This window comes from Mizuhopecten yessoensis, unplaced genomic scaffold, assembly GCF_002113885.1.
Source record: "Mizuhopecten yessoensis strain PY_sf001 unplaced genomic scaffold, ASM211388v2 scaffold11093, whole genome shotgun sequence".
NCBI classification, from domain to species: domain Eukaryota; kingdom Metazoa; phylum Mollusca; class Bivalvia; order Pectinida; family Pectinidae; genus Mizuhopecten; species Mizuhopecten yessoensis.
Window position 1 is genome coordinate 3,080 of NW_018408876.1, and position 17,459 is coordinate 20,538.

At 36.6% G+C, this 17,459-nt stretch overlaps 1 protein-coding gene across 1 annotated transcript in view; it reads right to left on the reverse strand.

Moving 5' to 3' along the window:
* LOC110465608 (probable ATP-dependent RNA helicase DDX47) overlaps window positions 1–17,209 on the reverse strand; it is a 20,019-nt gene extending 2,810 nt beyond the window's left edge. Inside the window, exons 1-10 of the mRNA XM_021521548.1 lie at window positions 17,100–17,209; window positions 11,053–11,146; window positions 9,284–9,472; window positions 8,736–8,807; window positions 7,177–7,247; window positions 6,476–6,523; window positions 6,084–6,155; window positions 5,239–5,355; window positions 4,320–4,466; window positions 2,656–2,732 (exon numbers count right to left, since the gene is read on the reverse strand). Of these exons, the coding sequence (XP_021377223.1) occupies window positions 2,656–2,732; window positions 4,320–4,466; window positions 5,239–5,355; window positions 6,084–6,155; window positions 6,476–6,523; window positions 7,177–7,247; window positions 8,736–8,807; window positions 9,284–9,472; window positions 11,053–11,146; window positions 17,100–17,159 (947 nt within the window). The 5' untranslated portion in view covers window positions 17,160–17,209. The remainder of the gene's footprint in view (window positions 1–2,655; window positions 2,733–4,319; window positions 4,467–5,238; window positions 5,356–6,083; window positions 6,156–6,475; window positions 6,524–7,176; window positions 7,248–8,735; window positions 8,808–9,283; window positions 9,473–11,052; window positions 11,147–17,099) is intronic.
* Window positions 17,210–17,459: the final 250 nt, after the last annotated feature.

A 17,459-nucleotide genomic window follows, 5' to 3' on the forward strand; every position in this document is an offset into this window, starting at 1 on the left:
ATACTTAGTACTGTTGTTTTTTGGGCCAGGATTGATTTCGACGTCATTTGAGTTTAGTATGACTAAGGCCAATAAGAAATACAGGGCTCTCCCTGACTTTAATTTTGGTATAGATTTCATGGGCTTAAACAATTTGTACAGCATATGGTCATAGCCAGGGTCATTTGATTTTTTGTCAGAGATGGTAAAGTCTGTAAACAGGTACAGGGGATGATGACACTCATGATTTACTTTCATTCTATATGAAGGTAACACTTTGATGTTATTTCATGAGGCACAACACTATTCCAATCAATGGTTTTGGTCAAGCACTTGTTTTCTAAGTGCCAGTCTCGGAATGAGACGGACGAATTGATACAAGGGTCTGCATTGGTATTTGTTTGACACAACAGACCAAGCAATGACGCGATTACAAAGAATTTTACCAGACACATGATCATGCTACGGACAACTTTGACTTGACTTCCGGTCGACTTGACTTGACGCATTGCAAGACTATTCGCCCAGCTCTTTCCCGTCGAAAAAAACCCTACGGACGACTTGTCTTCCGGACGGCTTGACGTATTGCAAGACTATTCACCGTTCCTACCCCACACCACCCAATGACCAGTTTTCAGCCACTTACTGAAAATTTACCCCTACAGTAGATTTCACCCTATAATATCAACATATTATCCATATTATGACTAAATATGATTGAAAAATGCAATTTGGTGATTGAATAATGGCCTTAAACTATGAAAATACGAGCACATTTTGTACTCGAGATCGATGGACCTCCTCTCTCTAGCGCATGCTCACTCAACTCCCAGCTAATCATAAGGTGGTGGAGGAAAGCCAGAGTACTCATAGAAAAAGAGGCCCAGAGGGCCTGTATCGCTCACCTGAATATTTAAGCAGTCATAGCAAATATTCTCATTAAATATTATATTGTACTACAAATTTGTCACTCGCAAACTTTGTCGGCTCCATCTGTTGATACTACCAGTCAAATATTATTAAAAGATTGTATGCTTTTTGGTCATCGTTGTTCTTCAAATATTAAAATTTTATGTCTTTCAATTTTTCAGAAGTCGCTCGATGTTTTTGACATATTTGACACCTGTGACCTTGAAGAAGGTAGATTCCATACCATTTGGTTCTTCAGTAAAAGGCGTTTAAAGAGTTTGACATATTTGACCCCTGTGACCTTGAAAGTAGGTCAAGGTCATTTTCATTCTCAAACTTTGTCGGGCTCTTTCCCAGGAAGCCACCAGCCAAATATGAAGGTTATATACCTTTTAGTTCTTCAGAAAAAGTCGTTTGAAGTGTTTGACATATTTGATCCCTGTGACCTTGAAAGCCAGTCAAGGTCATTTTCATTCGCAAACTTTGTTGGGCTCTATCCCAGGAAGCCACCAGCTAAATGTAAAGATTCTATACCTTTTAGTTCTTCAGGAGAAGTCGTTGAAGCGTTTGACATATTTGACCCCTGTGACCTTGAAAGCAGGTCTAGGTCATTTTCATTTGCAAACTTTGTAGGGCTCTATCCCAGGAATCCACCAGGCAAATATAAAGATTCTGTACCTGTTGGTTCTTCAGAAGAAGTCGTTAAAAGTGTTTTGACATATTTGATCTCTGTGACCTTGAAAGCCAGTCAAGGTCATTTTCATTTGCAAACTTTGTTTGGCTCTATCCCAGGAAGCCACCAGCTAAATGTAAAGATTCTATACCTTTTAGTTCTTCAGGAGAAGTTGTTTAAAGAGTTTGACATATTTGACCCCTGTAAACTTGAAAGTAGGTCAAGGTCATTTTCATTCGCAAACTTTGTTGGGCTCCTACCAAGGAAGCTTTCAGCCAAATATCATGACTCTAGGCCTGTCCGTTCTTCAGAAGTTGTTTAAAGGAAAAGTTGACGTACGACGGACGCCGCACCATGACATAAGCTCACTTGCCCTTAGTACAAGAAATACATAGACTATCTATACTTTCATTAGTTCATGATGGTTTTGTTTTATGCTGAATATGTATTTCCATAATATATAATTCAAGTGAAAATAGATGTAAATTAGCTGATTCCAAAAAATTAGGTCCTTAGAATTATGATTCTTTTTTCATTGTACATCCACACAAAAAAAAAGTTTTTTAATAATAATAATTCGAGGTTCTTATATACTGCTTTATCACAACCTAGTTCATAGGTCGTCTTAAAGCGGTTCACAAATTGTTATCCGTGGTTATAAGGCCTTTGCAACCAGCCAATACCTTTCTCAACTCCCTGGGGAGCATACAGCCGGAGCTGCCATTTCCGCGCTAACAGCTAGCATTCAACAATTCTAGCACTGCCCAACCACATACTCATTTACAGCTGAGTAGACAGGAACAAGCGGATTAAAGTATCTTGCTCAAAGATAAAACACAGTGCCGTGCCGTAACTCAAACCCGCCACCCTTCGGTCAAGAGCCCGGTGTCCTACCACTAGACTACCATGCCGCCATATTTAAGGAAAAAAGGACATATAAATAAATCACAGATGAAAATGCCTGCTCAGGAAGTCCTTATATGATATATAAGATAATAAAGATATTTCTCTGAGAACTTAAATTCATCAGACCACAAAATTTGACAAATACACAGAACACACTCTTCTTGTTCCTATGAGAGTTATAACTTTACCTGCTGGCCACGTCCGTGGCTATAAGAATGGAGCGACTTTTACTCTTGAACTTGTTAAGTGAACCCAACCTCTTTGCCTGTAGAAAAGAAAAACAAATGTTCATCCATATAACAGTTGATTTGATAGGAGTGAATGAATAAAACAACAAAAATATGTGTTTCCCCTCCACAAGTCATGTTTCTCATAGGGTGATATCACCTGCACAATAATGCATAAAACTGCACCATGAAATACTAGGGCGGCAATGATATATCATATCATATCACGATACTTTCTTGTGTATCGTAACAAATTGATTTGTTTGCCTGTATGGCAATACACTTACGGTACTGAAATTATAAATATTTTTTTATCAATCTCTCAAAAAGTGTACTTATTTCTTTTTGAATCCTTCAGTAAAGATGTGGTCCACTGTGCAGTCATACCCAAAAGTACTAGAAATAATACAAAAATATATATCGATAGTATTTACTATTGAAGTCTATAACAAAACTTGATGAACTCCTGAACTCAATCATTATGAAGTTGATTATGTAAAGATTTTTGTTACACAACCAATAAGTAACGTCACATAGAAACACTTACTGGTTGTGTAACAAGAAACTTTTCATAATCCAAACTTACCAACCTGAAGAAAACGTTTAGGAATTACGAGGTTGACTTTTTAAACAACTATTTGTATTGTACTGCGATACATATCATATTGTAAGCATCTTACCGTGACACTTATCGTATCGTGAGATATGCATATCATTGCAGCCCCAACAGTGTGATATCCAATCCATGACCTTAACTATATCCACCAAGTGGTTTAGTAACATGAAACACACTGATAGAAAACAGAGACCACTGCTAATAGAAAACAGAGACCACTGCCTGGCTTCACGACAGACAAGACAATATGTGGTAACCTATCCCTGAGAGCAACCCATGCTGCTGTAAATACTTCCCACAGTGTTGGGACCAATCCGATTAACCCTTTCACCCCTATGCAACTTTAGTAGACTATACCCTGCATTGATCTGGATGAGTCCATTATGGTCTACAGTGGTGAAATGGTTAACTGTTCTGCTTGGCAGCAGACAGTTTATTGGGATGGTTATGACACAGAAGGGGGGAAATTATTGACTCTTGACTGATGGAACATGTTTTGTAACCTGTTCAATGAAAATTGAATGATACCCGATATTACCTGCTTCCCAAATTTCTTCAAACCATGACATAACGAGACGTCTGATGATGCTGTTTTATCTTTAAAGTTTTATCATGAAGGCTAAAGTGGAATAGCTGTTGCATGCCGCTCTCAGCCAATCAAAGATTGCCAGGTAACAGTGAAAACCACTGATGGGGCAATATTTTTAAATGCTTTCTATCTTTTCCTTGTAAAACATATTAAGACATTGAGTTGGTCATAGTAGGATAAATGTCATAGAAGATCTGAACCCTCTATCGAGCCTAGTGAGAAGAAAAAGAAACTGACCTCTGACACATGGTCATATTTTATACGTTTAAATTATCTGTGGCACAAAAACTTTCGTTTGTCACAACTGAATACATATATACCTCACTGCACTGATTCTGATGGTAGGGGAGACTGACTCAGTTTTTCACTTGAACGTTACATAATACATGATCAATCAGCCTCTGTTGACCATCTACTGACCTGACTGAGCTGACCGTGTAGCGGAATAGCGGTCATTCCCAGGTTACGCAGCATGAGAGCCACTCGCTGTGTATTTGCACAGGTGCTACAGAACACCATGAAGGAATTTCCGGCCAGTTCATTCAGGATGTACACCAAGTTAACGTCCTTGAAGAAAACAGAAATAACAACTATAAATTATACATATGTACAGTATATTTCAAGCACATATAAGACATTTTTATCGTTTAAAACAAAGAGAACTAGAGAAAGATTTACCCCTACTTATTTAGCAAAACACAAAGAATATGCGGTATAGTATTTACATAAGTGTTGTTTGAATTTAAACCTTACTTTTTTGTTATTAAAACTAGTGAACTTCTACACCTGAGAAATTAAAGCACTATCCATAGGGGCATGTTTGTGTATGCGGAACAACCAGTTTGTCTGTTTTAAATATAACATTTACAGGTATAAATCCTGGTGGACCTGCAAATGTTTATGCAGGCCTTGCTTGCAAGGCTTTGTCAAGGCTTTGTCAAGGCTCGTCTGAAAACAGCATCATATTACTAGGTCCGAACTTTTTTCATAAACGAACAACTCTGTTCCAACAGATTCAACTGTTTGGATTGCGATAAATGAAAACAGTCCTGGGCCATTGAACAGGTTCATTTATGAAACAAGGTAGGACCTTGAAATCTGATGCTGCATTCAGGCGAGCCTTGAAAAAGCCTTGCAAGGCCTGCATAAAAATTGGCAGGTCCGCCAGGATTTATACCCGAAAATGTTATTTTAAAACATAGACAAACCGGTTGATCTGCATAAACAAACAGCCCAGGTGTTGCTAGTGTTTGTGTACTGTTTAGGTTGATCCCAATAAGAACAGGGGAGGTTACTCTAGTGGACTTCTCCCTTCACACACTTCTCCCTTCACACATACCTTGTGTTTAGCGGGTATAAAAATATAGTACTGCATAAGTTTGTCTACAGTTTGATATTTTGACGACACTTCCACCTTGACAGGGTCCTGGAGTGATGCCCGCTGTAGTTTTGCAACCTACAAATCAAAACAAAAATTGAATTCAAATAATTTCAACTTCTTTTTCCACCTCAAAATAAAAGTTATAACTTTTCTGTATCCTAAAACACTTGTTTACAATTTTCGTGTTGAGAATTGTTTGTTTTCATGACACCCTGGGAATATATAAAATAATGCTTTGCAAATGAGTTTTAAATGCCAACACTGCCATAAAAGCAAAAATAACTTTCTTACGACGTTAAACATAAAGAGGATCTTAAGTTGCTTCACTTGATTTCTTTTACCCGTCTTCAGTAGCCTCTCACTTCCTATTGTATACACAGAGAGTAGCCAGCACAAACAGTCACCTGCAGTCACTACCCGGGCTATATCATGACTGAATATGCTAGTTGTATTACCTCCCCTTACTTAAGAGGGTGCGACAAAATCCCAGTTTGAAATTAGATTCGTTTACCACACGATGCAACCGACACTTTTCTGCATTGAAGTTGTGCAAATTTACCAATTTTCAGTCGCGATCTCAATGTCTTCATTAATATCAGGTTGTAGGTATAAATAGTGTTTTATTCATCGACTTGAAACTGACTGGGTTTTTTCTTCAGAAGATGAATAAGTCATGTGAACATTTAACCAGCTATTTTTTCTCCTTCAACTACCTGTTTCAAAACTTAGTGAGAACATTTGCGCTAAGAATATTCTAACATATTTTCCTGATCGGCTGATAAATGATTTTGCGCCACACCTACCTTCTTTGTCATGGTGGCTGAGTACAAGTACGTCCTCCGTTCCCGGGGTATCACCTTCAGTAGCTTGTCAACCTGGTCAAAGAGAATCAAGGTCAACTGTGACGTCCAATCAAATATCCTGACAGAACGATCTTGTTAATATGAAGATCATCAACAATCTTAACTTATTTTTGGGAAAAATAGCTTTTCTTAGAATCATACATGTTCGATTCCTAAATCAGTTTTTTTTTTAAAAGTCTGAAATACATGTTTGATTCATCAATTTAAAAAAAATTGTACTTGTATATACTTGTATATATGTAATTTTTAAATGTTCATCTATTTTTTCCCATATATTTTTACATTGCAATAAATATTTTGTGTCCCTTATGAATAAAATAAGAATGGCTTACCTCCTGTTCAAAGTCCATGTTCAATATTCTGTCTGCTTCATCCATTACCTACAAATGTTCAAACATTGGAAAATCTCGAAACTTTTCAACTGGATCAGGAAAAGATTATTTAGGGTTAGAATGACAATTGTTGACCAGCAACAATTTCAAGGTAAAATGGTTTTATGGAAAATGGTGAAGAAAAACATACATCAGATGATTGTGAGAACTCTACTGGTATCTTCAAATATTTTGGCATCATTTCATGAAATGTAATTCATTCAGACTTTTAAGCTTAGTTCAGAATTAGTAATTCCTATTCGGATGTAATTTGTACGTCACAATAACAGACTCGAAGGAGTGGTTGCCTAATAGATAAATCTACTAGGACTGCAACGATAAATTGTACCATATTGTATTTTGATACTTTCTTTCGTATTGTTTTGAATTGTTTTGGTTGCCTGTATCGTGATACACTAAGGGTACTGAAATTATCAATACTTTATTTTTTTCAACTCCAAGAGTTTACTTACAGGGATTGAACGGCGTTTTTTAAATTTTCATGCCGGTATGAACGCAAATCCGTTACATCCATATTGCATGCTTCATGTTTAATAACCATCAACATATTATTTCCAAACTGAGAAATATATCAAAACTTTTGTGAATTATATTACCACTATAAGGTGATCTCTAATACAAACTTGGCCACCATTACTCACCAGGTATTTTAGAGAACGAAGGTTGAAGCCTTTGGTATTTTCCAGGTGATCCACCAATCGTCCAGGTGTAGCTGTCAAAAACATCCAAAAAAATAAACTAACTATTACTGAAAATTATTTTGCTGAATCGACAATGACTGAAATGTGACAAAGAATTTTGCTCAATGACATCAAAAAGAAATAGCAGAATAAAAGTGACATTTAACATTAAAAGTCTCATCATCAAAATTATTTTTACACATAAAGTGAATGATAGCTTCAATGTTAAATAATGTTCATATTGGCCAAGTTATTTTCAGTTTGTTTATCATTTGAACTTTGTGTCTAAATTGGCTACTATTCCAATCTCGCATTGCAGAGTTATCTTCTCTTGTGAGCAGGTATTGATTGTTACGTCATTAGTTTTTGTGAGAAAATGACGACGTTTTCTCAAAAATTGATGACGTTACTCTCACAAACAAATGACGTAACAATCAATACCTGCAATACGCAAATACGGAATAGTAGAAATTACAAACTTCTGTGTTTTATTTTTTTATTCAACTTGCATTGACACAAACCTATAATAAACAATGGTAATTCTCATATTTGTCGTAGATTTTCTCCAATTTTTGTTTTCAATTTGTTATCTGTAATTTGATGATTTTTTTGCTAGGTTTTATACCAAACATTTACTGATTACTGCATGTGTCATTGAATTATATGCCACTCAATTACAAATAATCATATGTAATAACATGAGTATAACACTTCCAAATCATCACATATGTAACTGTATACATATGCTGTATACAGGTCAATTTTTGCTGCGGTATAATTGAAAATTGATTTCATTGGTGAGAGGCGAAAAATTCCATGTATACATTATATTACTGCACACTTAATTACCGATTATTACATGTGTTATTATACACATACTGCACACTTAATTACCGATTATTACACGTGTTATTATACACATACTGCACACTTAATTACTGATTATTACATGTGTTATTATACACATACTGCACACTTAATTACCGATTATTACACGTGTTATTATACACATACTGCACACTTAATTACCGATTATTACACGTGTTATTATACACATACTGCACACTTAATTACCGATTATTACACGTGTTATTATACACATACTGCACACTTAATTACCGATTATTACACGTGTTATTATACACATACTGCACACTTAATTACCGATTATTACACGTGTTATTATACACATACTGCACACTTAATTACCGATTATTACACGTGTTATTATACACATACTGCACACTTAATTACCGATTATTACACGTGTTATTATACACATACTGCACACTTAATTACCGATTATTACACGTGTTATTATACACATACTGCACACTTAATTACCGATTATTACACGTGTTATTATACACATACTGCACACTTAATTACCGATTATTACACGTGTTATTATACACATACTGCACACTTAATTACCGATTATTACATGTGTTATTATACACATACTGCACACTTAGAGAATATCAAATGTGTAATTAGACACACACACACACCACACTTACCAATTATAATATGAGGTTTCTTTGCCAACATTAGCGATTGGGTCATCATGTCTATTCCTCCCACAATGACAGCTGTCAAACAGATAAAAATATTACATACAAAATCATTCACGATTTTGGAAAATAAACAAGTTTTCAGTCAATGAAACTACAAGTAAACAACGAAACATATGATAAATTAATCACATGATTTTTTTTTAGAAATGTAGAAATGTTAAATTTTCTCCCATTGGATACTCCCAGAGATCTTACAATCTGTTTCTGTCACATGTATGAATTATTACTTTATTATATGGGTTTCAAATAATATTTTTTTTGCAAGGAAAAAAAGCAGCAGAATCTGTTGAAGATATTTGGAAATAACCCATGGCATAAAATTATGATACTTTGTAATAATAATACATATATTGTAATCTAGACCAATATTAAAGAGAAGAAGAAACTTTTTACCCATGAGGTCAGATTGGCCAGTATAATTTTTATAGTTGGAACTTTATCATTGAAATATGAATATCCTTCAGGATAGACATATAAACCGGCATACATACCACATTTGATACCAATGGTTGATCCCAGAGCCTCAAACTGTTCCGAGATCTGAAAGGCCAGTTCCCTGGTGGGTGTGAGAATAAGGGCGTAGAGACGTTGTGGATTTTCTAACAGCGACTGGAGTATTGGCAGAGCGAAAGATCCAGTCTTCCCGGACCCAGTCTCAGCTAAACCTATGACATCCTTACCTGTCAAAATATATTAAAGCCGGATTTCAAGTTATTCGGTTTCTATAGTTCTTAAAATTTAATAATAAAAGTCTAAGAATTCTCCCAAGAACTTTTCATCAGCATTTCTAAATATTTTGTACAATGTTTATTTCCCTTCATATCTACAGTACTCGGTAAATTTAATTGTATTCAGTTTGCGATTTCAATAAATTACCGTAAATTTGCGCGTATAGTGCACACTTTTTTAGGTAAATATTGTCATGTCAAAAAGGGGATGCGCACTATACGCAGGAACAAGTCATTCTTGGGTTATCGTTCTCGAGTTTCTGGTCCACCATATTGGATTACCTCCCTTCAAATAGTTTTATTTTGAGTCGTCGGTCATATATGATAATATTGAAGATTAAAAAACAACAACTAATGAAATTCTTCGGTGACACAATTCTTACCTTCTCTTAAATGATTAAAATCGGTAATCTGTGGTCATGACTGCTTATTTGGCGACAAACACTAGCTGGGCACAGGTAACATTTTACAGGTAAATTGATCATGACCAGAGGGCATAACCACCGTCTGATCCTGGACAATAGGCTAGGTAGGATCGCCATGCTTCAGCGAAAGTTATTGACACTTCTCAACACCACAGTTAATACAAATTGCAATGCAGTAATTAGCTAATACTCTATCAGTGATTACCGATTAACAATAGCTCTACTGTACTGCAATTTAATTGAAATTACTTGCAGTCGCGATCGAGGGACCGTGTTGTTTTCATTCCTCAAACATGTGCCGTGGCGTGAAGCCCTACTGCACCGTTAGAACTACAGACTGATTTGACCGTAAAGGGATTATAAAAAATATGTTTATACTAGAAGCGTGGACATTCAACACAACCCTTTCAAATCTACTCGAAGGGAAATAATAAAAGCAGAATACACTATTTTTATGATGCTTCAAAATATTGAAATAACTCACGAGGTTATCGATGACGTCAAAACATGAAGGTGGGCCGGGAAAAAACATGCACACTAGGCTTAGCGATTTTGTTCAAAAAAACCACAGAACTAACATGGAACGGAGCTTATAATTGAAACACTACATTTTCGTAATTATGAGAAAACCGCTGAGATGTCGAAACATAAGTTGAACGGCAATTATCTGGCATCGGAATTAGGCCTAGCTAGGCCTACACTTTCCTCGTTTGGTTTCTGCAGGATTCGTCCATCATCCACTCGTTCCAAGCGGTAGGGAGACCTTTATGGGCTTGTTGACTCCAATCAATCAATCGTTAATTAATCGGCGTTATAAACACCAAGCTACCTTTGATGCTACTTTTCCTGTTTGATACTGTTTATTTTTAGGATTGTTTTTTACCCAAAAAAATATTTTCATTTCTATTTTCAATTTTTTTTCCCAAATCTGACCCCAAAAACGTTCCTGCGCACTATACCCGCAAATTTATGGTATGTTCATTAATATTGTAACAATTATTCCAAAATTGTTTTCAGAGAACACAAATTTATACCTGTGCAATAAAGCAATTTTGAATACAATAATGAACAAAATTTGATACATGACACAGGGAAACCATTTCTCACCTTGAAGGGCTATAGGAATGGATTCCTGTTGAATTTTGGTTGGCGTTTTCCATTTCAGAAGTTCACAAGCTTCACAAAGTACATCAACCACACCCTGCAAAACAATTTATGCATCACTCAGGGTCAAAGTTTAGAATTTGGTTTCACTTTGCAAAAAATAATAATGTAATATAACAAGAGGCCCAGAGGGCCTGTATCGCTCACCTGAATATGTTTAAAATAATTGGTATGAAGTAAAGATACATGGTAGGTGCTGTAAGTACATATGAAATTTTAGAAAGATCCATCCAGTACTTGAGATATAGCGAGAACAAACTTCAAACAGAGCTATGCCCCTAGAGGGGTTTTACAGAAGAAGGATATTAAAGAATTTGCTATATTTCCCCTATTGGGCCCCTCCCCTCAGCCCCCAGGGGGGCCAGACCCACCGATTATACAAAATTGTTTTCCCTTTACCCAAGGATGCTCCACACCAAATATGGACCAAATCCTTTCATACCTACAGAAGAAGAAAGATTTTAAAGAATTTGTTATATTTCCCCTATTGGGCCCTGCCCCTCAGCCCCCAGGGGGGCCACACCCACCATTTATACAAAATTGAGTCCCCTTGACCCAAGGATGCTCCAGACTAAATTAGGATAAAATTCCTTAATCCCTAGGGTAGAAGAAGGATTTTAAAGGTTTTAACTCTATTTCCCTATTGGGCCCCGCCCCTCTGCCCTCAGGGGGGTCACACACACCGTTTATACAAAATTGAGTCCCTCTGGCCTAAGGATGATTCAGACCAAATTTAGTCAAAATCTACAGGCCGTTCAGGACTAGTTGTGTTTTAAACGAAAAGTTGACGGACCAGGTGAGCTAAACAAGAGGCCCAAGAGGGCCTGTATCGCTCACCTGAATATTTAAGCAGTCATAGCAAAATATTCTCATTAAATATTATATTGCACTAAAAATATTTCCCTCGCAAACTTTGCTGCCTCATGTGACCTTAAAAGAAGGTCAAGGTCATTTTCATTCTTAAACTTTGTTCGGCTCTTTCCTAGGAAGCTACAAGCCAAATATAGAGATTATATACCTTTCAATTCTTCAGAAGAAGTCGTTTGAAGTGTCTGACACATTTGACTCCTGTGACCTTGAAAGAAGGTCAAGGTCATTTTCATTCTCAAACTTTGTCGGGCTCTATCCAAGGAAGCCATCAATCAAAAATAAAGATTCTATACCTTTCAGTTCTTCAGAAGAAGTCATTTGAAGCTTTTGACATATATGACCCCTGTGACCTTGAAAGTAGGTCAAACTAATTTTCATTCTCAAACTTTGTTGGGCTCTATCCCAGGAAGCCATCAGCCAAATATGAAGATTCTATACCTTTTAGTTCTTTAGAAGAAGTCGTTTGAAGTTTTTGACATATTTGACCCCTGTGACCTTGAATACAGGTCAAGGTCATTTTCATTCTCAAACTTTGTAGGGCTCCTACCAACAAAGCTTTCAGCCAAATATCATGACTCTAGGCCTGTTCGTTCTTCAGAAGAAGTTGTTTAAAGGAAAAGCTTATGGACGGACGGACGGCAGACGGACGACGGACACCGCGCCAGGTGAGCTAAAAACTGTATTGAGTGTCTATTTATTTGCATTTCACATGCAGAATTAATTCGAGTCTTGTTATTTGGACATACAAAACCAGACAGTGTTGCATATTACTAACTAGAACTGTCCCCTATGGGCTAACTAATACCCCCCTGTAGGGGCTAAATATCCCCCGCATTCCGGCTGCTTGTTGCCCCCTGTAGGGGCTAAATAAACAAGGTAAAAATATATAGAAAGATCAGTGATCAATGATCATGAAAAAGTCTAACCTCAGATGTCATATCGTCAGACCTCTGGAAAAGACAAACTACACTACTGTGACCTTTGACTCAAAGACCTCGGAATTTTGTCACAATGTAGCTTGCATCAATGCTACATTTACTCTAAGGTATGTGTATACAAAATACCTACCATTTCTGACAAAATAAGCCATTTCAGTAACAAAATGCATCTGTGACCTTTGACCTCATGACCTTGGAAGTTTGTCATAATAAAGTCTGCACAATTGGCTATGATACTCTTATGTATATGTGTATACAAAATACCTACTGTTTCCTGGATGATTAGCCATTTCGGTAAAGTAATTCATTTGTGACCTTTGACCTCTTACCCTATGACCTTGGAAGCTTTCAGTAGATTAGATTGCATTAATGCCTACAATATTTTAATGTATATGTGTATACAAAATACCTTCCATTTCCGATATTTAGCCATTTCAGTAACGTAATTCATTCGTGACCTTTGACCTCTCAAAACAAGGAAAGTTGAAACCAGACAAAACAAGCGGCCCAATAGGCCTGAATCGCTCACCTGGTATTAATCTCATACTTGTAATCTTAAAAGTGGACTAAAATACATCTACAGGCAGAATATCAGTGTTTGATTCATAAGAACCTTTTAAAGGTTTAAACATATGATGCACGTGACCTTGAATGTCGAACAAGGACATAAGGTTGAGTTTATAGTCTTCCAACCAAGCATGCTTCTAGCAAAATATCATTACCCTGGACCTTTTGGTTATACAGAACAAATCATTTAAAGATTTAAACATATATCGACCACTGTGACCTTGAATATGGGCGAAGGTCATTCATTTGAACAAACTTGGTAGCCCTTCATCCCAGCATATTAATGGCCAAATATCCTCACCCTTGGCCTTTTGATTATTAAGTAGAAGTCGTTCAAAGGTTTTAAACATATCTCACCCCTTTGACCTTGAAAATGGATGAAGGTCAAATATTTGAACAAACTTGGTAGCCCATCATCCCAGCATACTACTGGCCAAATATCATCACCCTAGGACTCTCAATTATTCAGAAGAAGTTGTTTAAAGGTTTTTAACATATTTGACCCCAGTGACCTTGAATATAGGTCAAGGTCATTTATTTGAACAAACTTGGTAGCCCTTCATCCCAGCATGCTTCTGGCGAAATATCATCACCCTATGCCTTTTGGTTACTGAGAAGAAGTTGTTTAAAGTAAAAGGTTGACACTGGACGCCGGATGCCGCACCATGCCAAAAGCTCACTTTGCCATTCGGGTCAGGTAAGCTAAAAACTTGTTATATATGTTAAACATTATTGCTTCTAGTACTACTATCCAAATTTGGAAGGAATTAAATAAAACAAGAGGCCCAATGGGCCTGCATCACTCACGTGGTATTAATATCACACTTGTAATTATAAAAGTTGACTGAAATACAGCTACAGGCAGAATATCAGTGTTTGATTCATAAAAACCTATTAAAAGATTTAAACATATGACGCCTGTGACCTTGAAATTGTTGAACAAGGACATTAGGTTGAAAGTGGGTCCAGGTCATTCATTTGAACAACTTGGTATCCCTTGGGCCTTTCAATTATTGAGAAGAAGTTGTTCGAAGATTTTAAGACATTTGACCTCTGTGACCTTGAAAGTTGGTCAAGGTCATTAATTTCAACAAACTGGGTAGCCCATCGACCTAGCATGCTATAGGCCCAATATCAGTACCATGAGCCTTTCGTTTATTGATAAGTTGTTTTCAAGATTTTAAGACATTTGACCCCTGTGACCTTGAAAGTGGGTCAAGGTCATTCATTTGGACAAACTTGGCAGCCCTTCATCCCAGTATGCAACAGACCAAATATCAGTTCCCTGGGCCTTTCGGTTATTGAGAAGAAGTTGTTTAAAGTAAAATATTGACGACGGACGGACACCGCACCACTTAAAAGTGGACTAAAATACAGCTACAAGCAGAATATTAGTGTTTGATTCGTAAGAACCTATTAAAAGATTTAAACATATGAGGCCTGTGACCTTCAATGTCGAACAAGGATATCAGGTTGAAAGTGGGTCAAGGTCATTCATCTGAACAAACTTAGCAACTGCAACTTATTCTCTTTGTTGCTATACTTTTCAATTATATTTGCATGTAATTGTATTACAAACTAAATATCTCCAGTAACTATGTTTGTTAAAGCAGATGTCTACAACTAGGTACAAGGATTGAACCCACAAGTGGAATGTTTACTTTTGCATCAGCGAAAAATTTGAATATTCTGTATAAATCTGTAAGAGTCCCTCTAAGTTTAACATTTTTGTTAATTACAATAGCATCATTGAGTAACTTCAAAATCAAAGGGTTCTGCTTTTCATCTTTGTAGTAATTAAGAAAAGCTCTACAGAGCTAATATTGTATGTTATTACATCCTCGATATCCAGGGGTTAAGATCACCGACGTTCTCTACACAGGGAGCGTACATGTAGTTGTCTGAGCATAACCCCTGGATTTCGATGTTATTCATATACGACAAAAAATAAAGATTCTTGTATATCTTCAAGATCTCTACAACCTTGGAATCATATGTGTCATGATAAATAAAGGCTCATGGTTGATAATTTAAAGACAATACAAAAATTTACCAATTGTTTGCCAATACCAGTTTGTTGAAGATTCGTTGCTGAGGAGCTTAACCAAAACCAAAGCTGGTCAATTTTACCATATGCTGCAGAGCAATTATATATATCTTGTATCTGAGATATGTAGTAAATAAATAAATTCATAATCTTTATCTAATGTTGTGTACATTGTCAACAACAAACATATTATATAACGACGAGCTAAGGGAATAAATGTTGTTTTTCTGGTGGAGGAAAACGCACCGGGGAAAAACACTGTGCCATCGGAGGGATATACAACATCATTCTCTTTTTCCCGATTGAACCGAAAATCCTCCAGAGAGTGGATGATCTGAAGCTCACGCTTGATTGCATGCAGTAGAAATGACTGTGCGCTTAAGCAATCATTGCTACCAAAGCATCCAGTATATTTAAGGTGCCTGATTTGCCTTTAATATACTAGCTTTGGCAAAGAGGGAATTTCCCTTGATTAGTTCAGTATTGTTTAACGTCCTATCAACAGCTATGGTCATTTAAGGACAACCTCCCCTGTGTCTAGATGCATGCGTGTAGTGTATGCGTGTGTGTTTTGGGAGGCTGCAATATGTTCGTGTTTGTCTCCTTGTGATAGCGCGGAACTGATGTGGACTGTATAGTGTTACCTCACTGAAACATACATGTACTGCCAAAGACACCCAGCAGGACACCCCACCCGGTCTCATTCAACTGATAACGGGCGAACCAGTCGTCCCACTCCTAAACTGCTGAGAGTTAAGCAGGAGTAGAAACTACCAATTTTACAGACTCTGGTATGTCTCGGCCAGGGGACAGAACCCAAAGCCTTCCTCACAGGGGCTAACACTCAACTAAAGGCCAAAAGTAAGGCATTGTCAGGGGAGACATTAGGAAGAAGTAAGTTGTTTAGAAAGAAGAGAAAAGATAAGATCCCAAATTAAGTCGCCTCTTATGATCATGCAATGGGGGCAGCAGGTACAATTCTTACGCCCTACCTGTGGGGACTGGACATTCCCTTGAGCTCATGATCAGCTGAACTAAATTAGAAATAGGAAAGTCAGGTTCGATCCTAAATGTCTGGAGATACATATTCTGTTCATTCCACCCAATCACATGGTTTTGTAACAAATAGGGATTATATAGTATGTATCTATATAAAAATATTTACAAACACATATTACTGTTTACAACTACTACCAATATAAATTGTAATAAGAGCCTATAGCTATATATAGCCATTCAGTCTAAATGACACATTAAGTGTAAAAGATAGACCCCCACCCCCAATATTTAACCACAGGGGTTCGTTACAAATGTCTGAAATACACATATGCTTTACTGATATGGGTCACAGCACACATTATCATGTGTATGTTTATGTGTGCTGTGACCAATATCAGTATAGCATATGTGTAGTTCAGACATTTGTAACGAACACCTGTGTGTTGGCCTTTTACCCATTGGTGCGTAGTTCGAACAGGCCTCTCTTGTGAGCACTATATCAATACTTCGTTTTAAATTTAACAAACACACGACAAGTCATTTAGAAAAATATTCATCAAAGTACGTACCAGTGATTTAAATGTCACGTTTTCTTCGTTTTCCTCCAGTAGGTTCTGTGGTTCCCCCATGCTGGATTTTGTATGGTTATAGTCGTTTAAAAGCTTACTCTAAAATGCTCTCCGAACAAAACGTTTTTATGATTCTGCATTAATTGTACTATATTGCATTTTTACAAAAGGAAACATTTTACGAAACAAAAGATTAATCCAAAAATATATTAATATTTCATTAAACAAGAAAAAAAAAATCATTGATAAAAACAATAATTGAAATTTTAATATCATATTTCTGAAACAGGTAATTCTATAAAATATAGATAAATGTTTATTAATATATTTTGCGTTCCACTAAAACAGCATTTCGTAAAA